General features: G+C 42.8%; 2 protein-coding genes across 3 annotated transcripts; one reads left to right on the top strand and one right to left on the bottom strand.

Moving 5' to 3' along the window:
• The first annotated feature begins 2598 nt into the window (after positions 1-2598).
• Positions 2599-4213, top strand: si:ch211-217g15.3 (uncharacterized). The gene is made up of 4 exons (XM_029753358.1): positions 2599-2674; positions 2820-2886; positions 3004-3041; positions 3291-4213. Exons 1-4 carry the CDS (start codon positions 2619-2621, stop codon positions 3964-3966), a joined length of 837 nt encoding a protein of 278 aa, XP_029609218.1. The 5' UTR covers positions 2599-2618; the 3' UTR covers positions 3967-4213.
• Positions 4214-4262: 49 nt separating this feature from the next.
• On the bottom strand, positions 4263-11809 carry fuom (fucose mutarotase). 2 transcript variants are annotated; one of them, XM_029753359.1, is made up of 6 exons: positions 11615-11806; positions 6482-6550; positions 5271-5341; positions 5080-5178; positions 4927-5000; positions 4263-4528 (listed from the first exon to the last, which is right to left on the bottom strand). In XM_029753359.1, exons 1-6 carry the CDS (start codon positions 11697-11699, stop codon positions 4462-4464), a joined length of 465 nt encoding a protein of 154 aa, XP_029609219.1. In that variant the 5' UTR covers positions 11700-11806; the 3' UTR covers positions 4263-4461. The 2 variants fall into 2 exon arrangements, with proteins under 2 accessions (XP_029609219.1, XP_029609220.1); XM_029753360.1 differs by lacking the exon at positions 4263-4528 and having other exon boundaries at positions 4927-5022; positions 11615-11809.
• Between the last annotated feature and the right edge of the window lie 346 nt (positions 11810-12155).

The raw sequence follows: 12155 nt of genomic DNA, 5'->3' as shown, positions 1-12155 counted from the left end.
GAGAGTAGCAGTAGCGTAAAAGAGGGGGTTGGCGGGTAGTGGTTGGCGGGACACAATGCAGATAGCCCGGTTAGCCAATTGAGGTAGTATGTACATGAATGTATAGTTAAAGTGACTATGCACATATGATAAACAGAGAGTAGCAGCAGCGTAAAAATAGGCTTTGGGGGGGGGGGCACACAATGCAAATAGTCCAGGTAGCCATTTGATTACCTGTACCTGAGTCTTATGGTTTTGGGGTAAAAACTGTTGAGAAACCTTTTGTCTTAGACTTGGCACTCCGGTACTGCTTGCCATGCGGTAGTAGAGAGAACCGTTTTTGACTGGGGTGGCTGGGGTCTTTGACAATTTTTAGGGCCTTCCTCTGACACCGCCTGGCGTAGAGGTCCTGGATGTCAGGCAGCTTAGCCCCAGTGATGTACTGGGTTGTATGCACTACCCTCTGTAGTGGCTTGTGGTCAGAGGCCGAGCAATTGCCGTACCAGGCAGTGATGCAACCAGTCAGGATGCTCTCGATGTTGCAGCTGTAGAACCTTTTGAGGATCTCAGGACCCATGCCAAATCTTTTTAGTTTCCTGAGGGGGAATAGGCTTTGTCGTGCCCTGTTCATGACTGTCTTGGTGTGTTTGGACCATTCTAGTTTGTTGTTGATGTGGACACCAAGGAACATGAAGCTCTCAACCTGCTCCAGTACTGCCCCGTCGATGAGAATGGGGGCATGCTCGGTCCTCCTTTTCCTGTAGTCCACAATCATCTCCTTAGTCTTGGTTACGTTGAGGGATAGGTTGTTATTCTGGCACCACCCGGCCAGGTCACTGACCTCCTCCCTATTTGCTGTCTCGTTGTTGTCGGTGATCAGGCCTACCACTGTTGTGTTGTCTGCAAACTTAATGATGGTGTTGGAGTCGTGCCTGGCCATGCAGTCGTGGTTGAACAGGGAGTACAGGAGGGGGCTTAGGACGCACCCCTGGGGAGCTCCAGCGTTGAGGATCAGCGTGGCAGATGTGTTGCTACCTACCCTCACCACCTGGGGGCGGCCTGTCAAAGTCCAGGATCCAGTTGCAGAGGGAGGTGTTTAGTCCCAGGATCCTTAGCTTAGTGATGAGCTTTGAGTGTACTATGGTGTTGAACGCTGAGCTGTAGTCAATGAATAGCATTCTCACAAGTGTTCCTTTTGTCCAGGTGGGAAAGGGCAGTGTGGAGTGCAATAGAGATTGCATCCTCTGTGGATCTGTTTGGGCGGTATGCAAATTGGAGTGTGTCTAGGGTTTCTGGGATAATGGTGTTGATGTGAGCCATTTTTGCGACTGCACTTAAAGTAACTTTCAAAGTTCTTGAAAATTTCCGTGTTGACTGACCTTCATCTCTTAAAGTAATGACGGACTGTCATTTCACTTTGCTTATCTGAGCTTTTCTTGCCATAATATGGACTTGGTATTTTACCGAATAGGGCTATCTTCTGTATACCCCCCTACCTTGTCACAACACAACTGATTGGCTCAAATGCATTAAGAAGGAAAGAAATTTCACAAATTAACTTTTAACAAGGCACACCTGTTAATTGAAATGCATTCCAAGTGACTACCTCATGAAGCTGGTTGAGAGAATGTCTAGAGCGCATAAAGCTTCCATCAAGGCAAAGGGTGGCTATTTGAAGAAACTCAAATATACAATATATCTTGATTTGTTTCACCCTTTTTTGGTTACTACATGATTCCATATGTGTTATTTCATAGTTTTGATGTCTTCATTATTATGCTACAATGTAGAAAATAGTAAAAATAAAGAAAAACCCTTGAATGAGTTGGAGTTCTAAAACTTTTGACCGGTAGTTTACATGTAGGTAGAGTTATTAAAGTGGCTATGCATAGATGACAACAACAGAGAGTAGCAGTGGCGTAAAAAGGGGGGGGGGGGGGGGGGGAACTGCAAATAGTCCGGGTAGCCATTTGATTAGATGTTCAGGAGTCTTACAGCTTGAGGGTAGAAGCTGTTTAGAGGCATCTTGGACCTAGACTTGGCGCTCCGGTACCGCTTGCTGTGCGTTAGATTAAATTGATTAAATGTCAGGAATTGTGAAAAACTGAGTTTGAATGTTTTTGGCTAAGACCATGGTAACATCAGATAACATAGTAGTTGGTTAATGATTCATCTCACTGTGTTGTTATGCTGACATGCAGAATCTGGGCTAGGCTTGCTGGCCCCAGTGTGTCAGACAGAAACAATAATATCAAATTCAACTTCAGACTTGTATAAATTACTTCATATTTCCAAAATACAATCCATTCCACACATAAATGTGTAACTATTTTGTCCCTGTGTTATTTAAATCCATCACAGATTAAGAACAGTTAGAGCCAATCTTTAATGTGTAGCAGTGGTGATGGCGAGGTTAAAATGTCACTTATGACTTCATTTTCCACATGACAACAACTTCTCATAGTGTATACACAAAACTAAACAGCCTATACAAATTACATAGCCACACAACCCAAACATGACAGCCAACATGACTAATAATTCTGAATAACTGGGTGAGTTCAAAGGTCAAAATCAGAGTTTATTATACAACCTTTGATCTATTGTGTGTCAGGACAGGTGTGTGTATCACCCAGACTATGATCTCAGCTGAGAAACACACACGAAGAACACTTCACAGAGACATCATGTTCAGGTAAGAACCTCTTCCAGTACTTTCAGGGGAAAACCACTGTCATATAGTACACGTTACATCAGAACACAGTGAATCAGTTGTCAGTTAATCAGGTTAATAATCATCATCAATAGTCAGTTGATCATCATGTCTCTCTTCCTCTCAGAATTTCTGTGTTGATCTGCATCTCTCTACTGGTTTATGGCAACTCAGCCAAGCCATACAAGTCCTGGGTACGTACCGTAGACTGCATAAATATAACATTACTTCAATGTATGTACTCGCCTCCCTTAAGTGTACTATGTACTATTATTCTCCTATGCACCAGTCTTCTGTTCTCTCTCTTGCAGGATAAAGTGGCTGAGTATGCAGTCCAGGAGACTCTGATGTGAGTCCTCTCTGTTCTGTTATCTTTCGGTTCATATATAATAAAATATGCAGACCTGTGCAGAAAATGTGTATCAGCCTAAAGCCGGGATGCAATCCAATCGCACTTTGTCGACAACGCGCCGTTTACCTTGAATGTGATTTCCACAAACGCGGTAACATTGTCCACAGCATTATACAGATTGAATCCCGGTCTGTGTTTCCCTCCCTCCACCCAGTAATAATGCTTCACTGTTCACTCCCTCTTTAGGTCTGAAAAGGAGAGGGTGATGTTTGATCTGGGGCTGAAGCAGGTGGAGGCTCCTGAAGACATGGACATCACTAACAATGACATCCACCCTGTCATGGCCATCTGGAAGAACATGAGAGGGGGAGGTGGGAATAGACAGAAGGTAGAAAAAGAGGTAGTCCAAGGCAGATACTCCACAACCGAGGAGGACATGGACCATCTATACCACCCATCCATGGAGCAGACCCACGAGGCTGACCTGGCCAGAGCCCGATCTCAGCCAGAGGACACCTTCGTTGGGATGGCCATCCAGACAGAGCCCCTAGAGGAGGATAACACCAAGTACTACCAGGAGGCTGGGATAGATCTAGATAACATCTCTCATCTCTTCTCAGGCCAGGTGGATCCACGACACCCTGAAGAGGACTGGGACGAACTCTACCATCCAGAGATGAAAAGGGGAGACGGGCAGTACCAAGTGGACGTGCCTCACCAGGGGAAGCTAGCTGCTGTAGGGGCAGAGGTCAAGGGTCATAGTGAGCCAGAGGAAGACAGGGATGACCTCTACCATGGTGACCTGCCTGTACCTGTTCAGGTGAATGGGAGTGGCCAGGACAGGCAGCAGTCTGCCGATCGGCCCTCTCAGAGGATGTACAGAGAACCAGAAGAGGACCTGGATGACCTCTATCATCATTAATTAAACACCTAAGACCCATGATATCTGCCCCCTAACTGACTGTCAACTCTACAGTCAGATACAGCTCTACTGCATCCAATCAAATACAGTTAAAAGCTGTACATACAGCAATGGGTTAAATGCACATCGGAGTGACTCTATAGAAGTCTATAAACTAACACTGTATGGATCTAACCGTTTATTATGTTTAATAATCAGTACTGTATAAGTAGATCTTCTAAAACATTAAAGACACTTGTAACCTCTACTGTAATGTGTCTGTCTTACATCTACTTAACAATCATTCACATGGAATACGAATAGAAAAATCACTATTGTTTATTTACAATTGATACATTGCATATTAGATTTCAGACGGATCGTGACATCAACATAATATATATTTTTAAAGAAAATCTAGATGTTTCTCAGAAACATGCAAACTCAAATTCTTAGGTAATTTGTTAGGCAATGCGAAATTTGGTTGTGCCCCGTCGATAACATTCATTGTGTGTGTCAATCTAGTAGTTCACCCGGGATGACTCCCTTCTTCAGTATCAGGCACCCATAGAGCGCTGTCTCCCTGTTTATAGAGAGAGAGAGAGACACAGTAAACACACACACAAAACTAGAGAGATACCTAGTCAGTTAGTTGCTCATCTGAATGAATTCAACCGAAATGTGTCTTCCACCATTTAACCCAACCCCTCCGAATCAGAGCGGTGCAGGGGGCTGCCTTAATCGTCGTCATCGGCAGCCTGGGAGCAGTTGTTGTTGGGGGTTAACTGCCTTGCTCAAGGGCAGAACGGCCAATTTCTCCACCTTGCCAGCTCGGGATTCGAACCAGCGACCTTTTGGCCACTGGCCCAACGCTGTTAACCGCTAGGTTACCTGCCGCCCCACTTATCTACACTGATGCATGACGTGCCCACACGCGCGCACACACACACACACACAAAGAGAGAAAAACCTGTATCTCACCCAGTTGCTACAACAGCAAAGGCTTTCTTGGCTCGTTCATAGAATGCAAATCTCTCCACCTTCTCTAGAGGAGCCTGGACACAGAACAAACAATAACTTTACTCAACATATAAGCATGTGTGTGTGCGCATGCGTTCACCCCTATCCACTCACCTGTACCCCAGCGTGTGCCAGCTTCTGTCTGAAGATGTCCCACACAGGAGTGGCTAGTCCCCTTTTTTTGTCACTGTCCACCAACTCCATCACGGCAGCCTACACACGTACATGCACACAAAACAATTGGTCACTGTCCAGCTAGCTCTCCAGATGTGACATATTGACATTTCCAGTTGCTGGGGACCTACCGGGCTGGGGACGTAGGTATCCAGGGGCAATAACTTCAAAATGGCCTCCAAAAGCTCAGCAGCCCCTAGACCTGCAGGAAAATCACAGAGACTGACCATATAATACAATACAACACACTCTTTAATTAGGGCCAGTATCGGGACACTCGTTAGTATCGTGGCAACACTGGCAAGGAAACAAAACACGAAGGAAAACAGCCCTAATGTTGGAAACAAACAATTATTTGTTGTCATCCAGACACAAAGTGGGTGGGGTTATATCCTACCTGTTTGGCCCTGTCCGGGGGTTTCATCGGATGGGGCCACAGTGTCTCCTGACCCCTCCTGTCTCAGCCACCAGTATTTATGCTGCAGTAGTTTATGTGTCGGGGGGCTAGGGTCAGTCTGTCACATCTGGAGTATTTCTCTTGTCTTTTCCGGTGTCCTGTGTGAATTTAAATATGCTCTCTCTAATTCTCTCTCTCTTTCTCTTTCTTTCTTTCTCTCTCTCAGAGGACCTGAGCCCTAGGACCATGCCTCAGGACTACCTGGCTTGATGACTCCTTGCTGTCCCCAGTTCACCTGGCCGTGCTGCTGCTCCAGTTCCAACTGTTCTGCCTGCAGCTATGGAACCCTGACCTGTTCACCGGACGTGCTACCTGTCCCAGACCTGCTGTTTTCAACTCTCTAGAGACAGCAGGAGCGGTAGAGATACTCTCAAAGATCGGCTATGAAAAAGCCAACTGACACTTACTCTTGTGTTGCTGACTTGTTGCACCCTCGACAACTACTATGATTATTATTATTTGACAATGCTGGTCATTTATGAACATTTGAACATCTAGGCCATGTGCTGTTATAATCTCCACCCGGCACAGCCAGAAGAGGACTGGCCACCCCTCATAGCCTGGTTCCTCTCTAGGTTTCTTCCTAGGTTTTGGCCTTTCTAGGGAGTTTTTCCTAGCCACCGTGCTTCTACACCTGCATTGCTTACTGTTTGGGGTTTTAGGCTGGGTTTCTGTACAGCACTTTGAGATGTAAGAAGGGCTATATAAATAAATTTGATTTGATTTATTTTCCATGCTATAGCAAACAATATTTTACATACATTGTGTTTTCATTTTTACCAGGGAAAAGAATATAAGTATACTACATACCGGTACTACACAACATAAGTATCCAGAGTGTTTTTTCTGTTCCCCTGGTTAAGTAAAGGTTAACTATACACCTACCATCAGCTCGGATCTCAATGGGACCGCAGGTGCAGGTGGAGGAGGTAGGGAAGTTTGTATCAGCCAGAACTGTAACAAGACAATGAATTCAAATATATCAATGTAATCTTTTTATTGTCCTTGCTTGAGACTTCAATCTGTAACCAGGAGTTTGAGTTGAGAGATGAGTTGACACATTTTTTTTTAAAACAGAAGTTGCCAGATTGATTGGATGGGGGATAAACTAAAACTGTAATGTCTTCTATTGACTATTGCATTTCACCTCGCTTAAGTGGTATAAACCTACAGCCTAGGTTTGAGGAGTTTAGAAACAAAAGCCAATAGTGGAGGTGCATAAAGATGGCAGGCCTCATGCACTTACCACAAATTCCTAGTTTTTATAAGTTTGCTCTCGTTACCCTTTTTTGTATGGACATCAGCAGATATCACGTGCTGTATTTTAAAAACTCAGTGTGGATAGTGCTAAAACAATGATGTCATATTTGAATTTTGCCATCTTTATGCACATTCACCATTACAATAGGTTACATGTGGTAAATTTGGATTCCTAGATCTGCACAGACACTAGTTATGGGGAAATGAAGCTTCCTGAAGCATTTAGGCATTATTGCCAATTGTGTCGAAAATAGGTTAATTACTCGATGCTTTAATCAACACAGGGTTTAGTTTATGAAGATTCACACTAGCTATTGCACATTCCTGGGGTTCACAATATGACAAAGTACAGAACAGTAATAGACGAGATCGACATAAAATATTACATTAAAGTGGCACCTGCTGGTCAAAAGAATTGAGTGCAGCACTAAACGCCGTCGTTTAGCGCGCAGCGTAGCCTTTTTGACGTCTACCAAAACCAGAGATATTTGAGAAATAAGAGATAGGAATCCATTGGATAACGTTGGAGAAATGTATAACGCCCCACCCTGCGCCCAATTGACTACCACTCACTCCTTGAAGGAGCGCTCACCTTGTCCCAAAAGCATCCAGAATGCACCGCACGGCCCGACGCATGGGCAACATACACTATTAGCGATAGCACGAGTCCAATGGAATTTCCCATCTCATCAAAAGTATCTTTGCCGAGAAACAAATACCAAACCAATCAAGTGTTTGTTCGATTAAACTAAACTTCGGACGTCACTGATCATGAGCCTCTGATAACGCGAATACGTTCATCGGCACCAGGGTTGCCACGTCAGTATTTTTACCTAATATTTGGCCTATATAAAAAATTATGTCGGGAAGAAAAATATATTGGTTGCGGTTTGCTGGTTTTTGGGATACTGCTAAGTTGCACCAGCTGCCATGGAATCTCTTTATAAAAAAAATAAAAAAATAAAATAATTATATATATATATATATATACATACCTTGACTTTTTCCACATTGTTAGGTTACAGCCTTATTATAAAATGGATTAAATGGTTTCCCCCCCCTCATCAATCTGCACACAATACCCCATAATGACAAAGCAAAAACAGGTTATAATTTTTTGCAAATTTATTAACAAAAAAAATGTGAAATATCACATTTACACAAGTATTCAAACCATTTACTCAGTGCTTAGTTGAAGCACCTTTGGCAACGATTACAGCCTTGAGTCTTCTTGGGTATGACGCCACAAGCTTGGCACACCTGTATTGGGGGAGTTTCTCACATTCTTCTCTGCAGATCCTCTCAAGCTCTGTCAGGTTGGATGGGGAGCGCTGCTGCACAGCTATTTTCCGGTCTCTTCAGAGATGTTCGATCGGGTTCAAGTCCGGGCTCTGGCTGGGCCACTCAAGGACTTTCAGAGAGTTGTCACAAAACCACTCATGCGTTGTCTGGGCTATGGTTGTTGTCCTGCTGGAAGGTGAACCTTCGCCCCAGTCTGAGTTCCTGAGCACTCTGGAGCAGGTTTTCATCAAGGATCTCTCTGTACTTTGCTCCATTCATTTTTGCCTTGATCCTGACTAATCTCCCAGTCCCTGCCGCTGAAAAACATCCCCACAGCATGATGCTGTCACCACCATGCTTCACTGTAGGAATGGTGCTAGGTTTTCTCCAGAGGTGACGCTTTGCATTAAGGACACAGCGTTAAATCTTGGTTTCATCAGACCAGAGAATCTTTTTTCTGAGAGTCTTTTGGTGCCTTTTGGCAAACTCCAAACGGGCTGTCATGTGCCTTTTACTGAAGAGCAGCTTCCGTCTAGCCACTCGACCATAAAGGCCTGATTGGTGGAGTGCCTCAGAGATGATTGTCATTCTGGAAGGTTCTCCCATCTCCACAGAGGAACCCTGGAGCTCTGGGCTGAGTGACCATCAGGCTCTTGGTCACCTCCCTGACCAAGGCCCTTCTCCCCCGATTGCTGAGTTTGGCCAGGCTCCCACCTCTTGGAAGAGTCTTGGTGGTTCCAAACTTATTCTATTTAAGAATGATGTGTGTTCCTGGGGACCTACAATGCTGCAGACATTTTTTGGTACCATTCCCCAGATCTGTGCCTTGACACAATTCTGTCTCGGAGTTCTATGGACAATTCCGTCGACCTCATGGCTTGGTTTTTGCTCTGACATGCACTGTCAACTGTGGGACCTTATATAGACAGGCCTTTCCAAATCATATCTAATCAATTTAATTTACCACAGGCGGACTCCAATCAAGTTGTAGAAACATCTCAAGGATGATCAATGGAAACAGGATGCACCTGAACTCAATTTTAAGTCTCATAGCAAAGGGTCTGAATACTTATGTAAATAAGGTATGTTTTTTTCATTTTTTTATACATTTCCAAAAAATTCAAAAAACCTGTTTTCGCTTTGTCATTATGGTATATTGTGTGTAGATTGATGAGGGGGAAAAAAAATTCCATCCATTTCAGAATACGCCTGTAACAAAATGTGGAAAAGGGCAAGGGGTCTGAATACTTTCCAATGCACTTTATATACACAGTTAAAATGAGTGACTTTTGACCAATTTCAGTTGCATTCAGTTCTTATATTTTAGCCTAATGATATAGGCCATTTATGTGACACAATAATATCACTTCATTGCATTTTAGATGCCTTTAAGTCATTATTTGTAGAAGAATTCTGGAGTTTTAATAATCGAAAAAAGGAAAGTAGCCTAAGATTGTTTGTATCTACAGTAAATAAACATAGGATAATGTGGTTATAATATGCCACATAATATTTCTGTTTATTTTTTATAAATTAGCAAACATTTCTAAAAACCTGTTTTTGCTCCGTCATTATGGGGTATGTGTGTAGTTTGCTGAGGATTTTGATTAATCCATTTTAGAATAAGGCTGTAATGTAACAAAATGTGGAAAAAGTCAAGGGGTCTGAATACTTTCCGAAGGCACTTTATATATATACATAGTATCAGTCAAAAGTTTGGACACCTATTCATTCAAGGGTTTTTCATTATTTTTACTATTTTCTACATTGTAGAATAATAGTGAAGACATTACAACTATCAAATAACACATATGGAATCATGTAGGAACCCCCCAAAAAGTGTTAAAACAAATCAAAATATATTTTATATGTGAAATTCTTCAAAGTAGCCACCCTTTGCCTTGATGACAGCGTAGCATACGTAACCTACCTGGAGCTGGCAAACAGATTCAATAAATAGCCTATAACTTTAGTGTATTGTTGTTGTAGCATTGTGCTATTATGCAACTATTAATGGCCATGTTTAGTTAATTAAATTGGAAGTTATCAAAGCTCTATCGCAATTGCCGCCGATCAGTTGTTAGAATGCATTAGATTGAAGATAACAGTCAGTCAGATTAGGCTACAGGTAAAACATATATATATATATATATATATATATAACACTGACTATTGGGAAACACAAGCACTTCTTACCTCTAAATCGCCAAGCTATTCATGTTGAATAAATTTGTGTGTTATTTTGAACTAAGCAAGCAGCTAAATCGTTCAGTTCACAGCTTGCCTACATTTTGCCTAGGCTATTGTAGACTATCCAAAATAAGATGTAGGCCTATCAGGAGCTAAAGGCTACCTGCATGTATCTAAGAAAACCATGGCAAATTTGAATTACAATAATAAACCCAGATTTTAGTCTGTAGCCTATGCCTATTGAAATGACAGGTCAATCTCGCAAATGGGCCATTTATAAATGTTTGCAGTCTTAACATCTGGCACATAATAATGGCAGAATTGCCAGAAAATAGCCTAACATTCGATTTTTTTTTTTTATTAATCCAAGTGTTTCTTGCTCAGAGATTTGGAAATCCTCTGTCCAACTTTCATCACTCAAACTCCTGTCGGATTTATCTATAGTGCGCAAAAGAGATGCATTTACAATTATAAAACCGGGTTCGAGCCCTGAATGCTGCTTGGCTAAAAGCTGTGGTATATCAGACCGTATACCATGGGTATAACAAAACAAAAGTTACTGTTCTAATTACGTTGGTAACCAGTTTAAGCAATAAGGCACCCTGGGGTTTGTGGTATCTGGCCATTACACCCGGGCTAACGGCTGTATAGAGGCACTCTGCATTGCGTCACGCTTAAGAACAGCCCTTATGGATGTCGATTTAACTCGTTTGACTACAATGATTAAGCAATAAGGCACAAGGGGTAAGGCATATGGCCAACGACTTAAATCGACATCCATTGACGGGAAATGATCTGGCGAGTTTAACCCGGCCAATAATCTTTTCTCTTGCGACATATTCAAATGTCTTTATTATGACATGTCATAGTTCACATTAATTAATATTTTGATGAAAACAGAATTTTGCTTCTAACGTCGTTACAAATTAGGTCGAGATTACTTCTTAATTGTCTCGATAACGTTATGGGAAAAAGGGTTTATTGTATACACGTGTCCGCTCATCTCTTGCTGTCGAAAAAACTAGTTGGGTTAGTTTTCAGACCTTTTGCGCGGGTTGAGTGGTCATTGTCTTACAACTTGTAGCGGTACCTGGCAACCCTGATCGGCACACTGCTTTGTTTGAATTACAGTGCTTTGCGATTTCGACGCATGCCTCGGAGCTCCAGGATTAAACATGAACATCACTACTGACAACAAGATCCATCAAACAGATGACGTTCACAGACCTTCACTGAACCAGCAAGTTAATGTTCGCTCTTACGAGCGTAGCTAGCTGATTTATTTACCCAATTCGTCTCCGTGGCCCATCTTGGCCAGGGCATACAGCAGCTCTGGCGACAGAATGGACGGTATTCCTTTTAGAATAACCATAGTAGCAGGTTCGATAACACAGGCACTTCACAGAAGGAAAAAGACGACCAGGAAGTAAGTCATGAGATCAGAGTGCTTGTAGGCTATTTGATTAGTCTAACACAGGTTGCCGAACTACAGTCAGTGAGGGCACACCCCTCTTCAGGGGCGGACTGGGGCAGAAGTTCAGCCCTGGCATTTCAGCCACAACAACCCACATAACCGCGAGCGTGCACCCCCTACTACTTACACATACAGGCAGTAATGCTACTGAAACATAACCTAGGCAACTATAGGACAGCATGTCTTTGTCTAAATATCAGACTGTTACCATGGTTACTCCACAGATATCAGTCTGAAAGAAGTCGCTGTAAAAAAGATGCAATTGTCTCTACAGGCCAGAATGTTGAATACAATGATATTTACCGGTTGTCTGTGCTGTTGGTCCTTTTGGCTGTAGGAAGTTTGCCAGCTGAT

Source organism: Salmo trutta, chromosome 5 (genome assembly GCF_901001165.1).
Source record: "Salmo trutta chromosome 5, fSalTru1.1, whole genome shotgun sequence".
NCBI lineage: Eukaryota > Metazoa > Chordata > Actinopteri > Salmoniformes > Salmonidae > Salmo > Salmo trutta.
The sequence above is the reverse complement of the archived record's forward strand: the minus strand, read 5'-3'. Positions and strand labels throughout refer to the sequence as shown.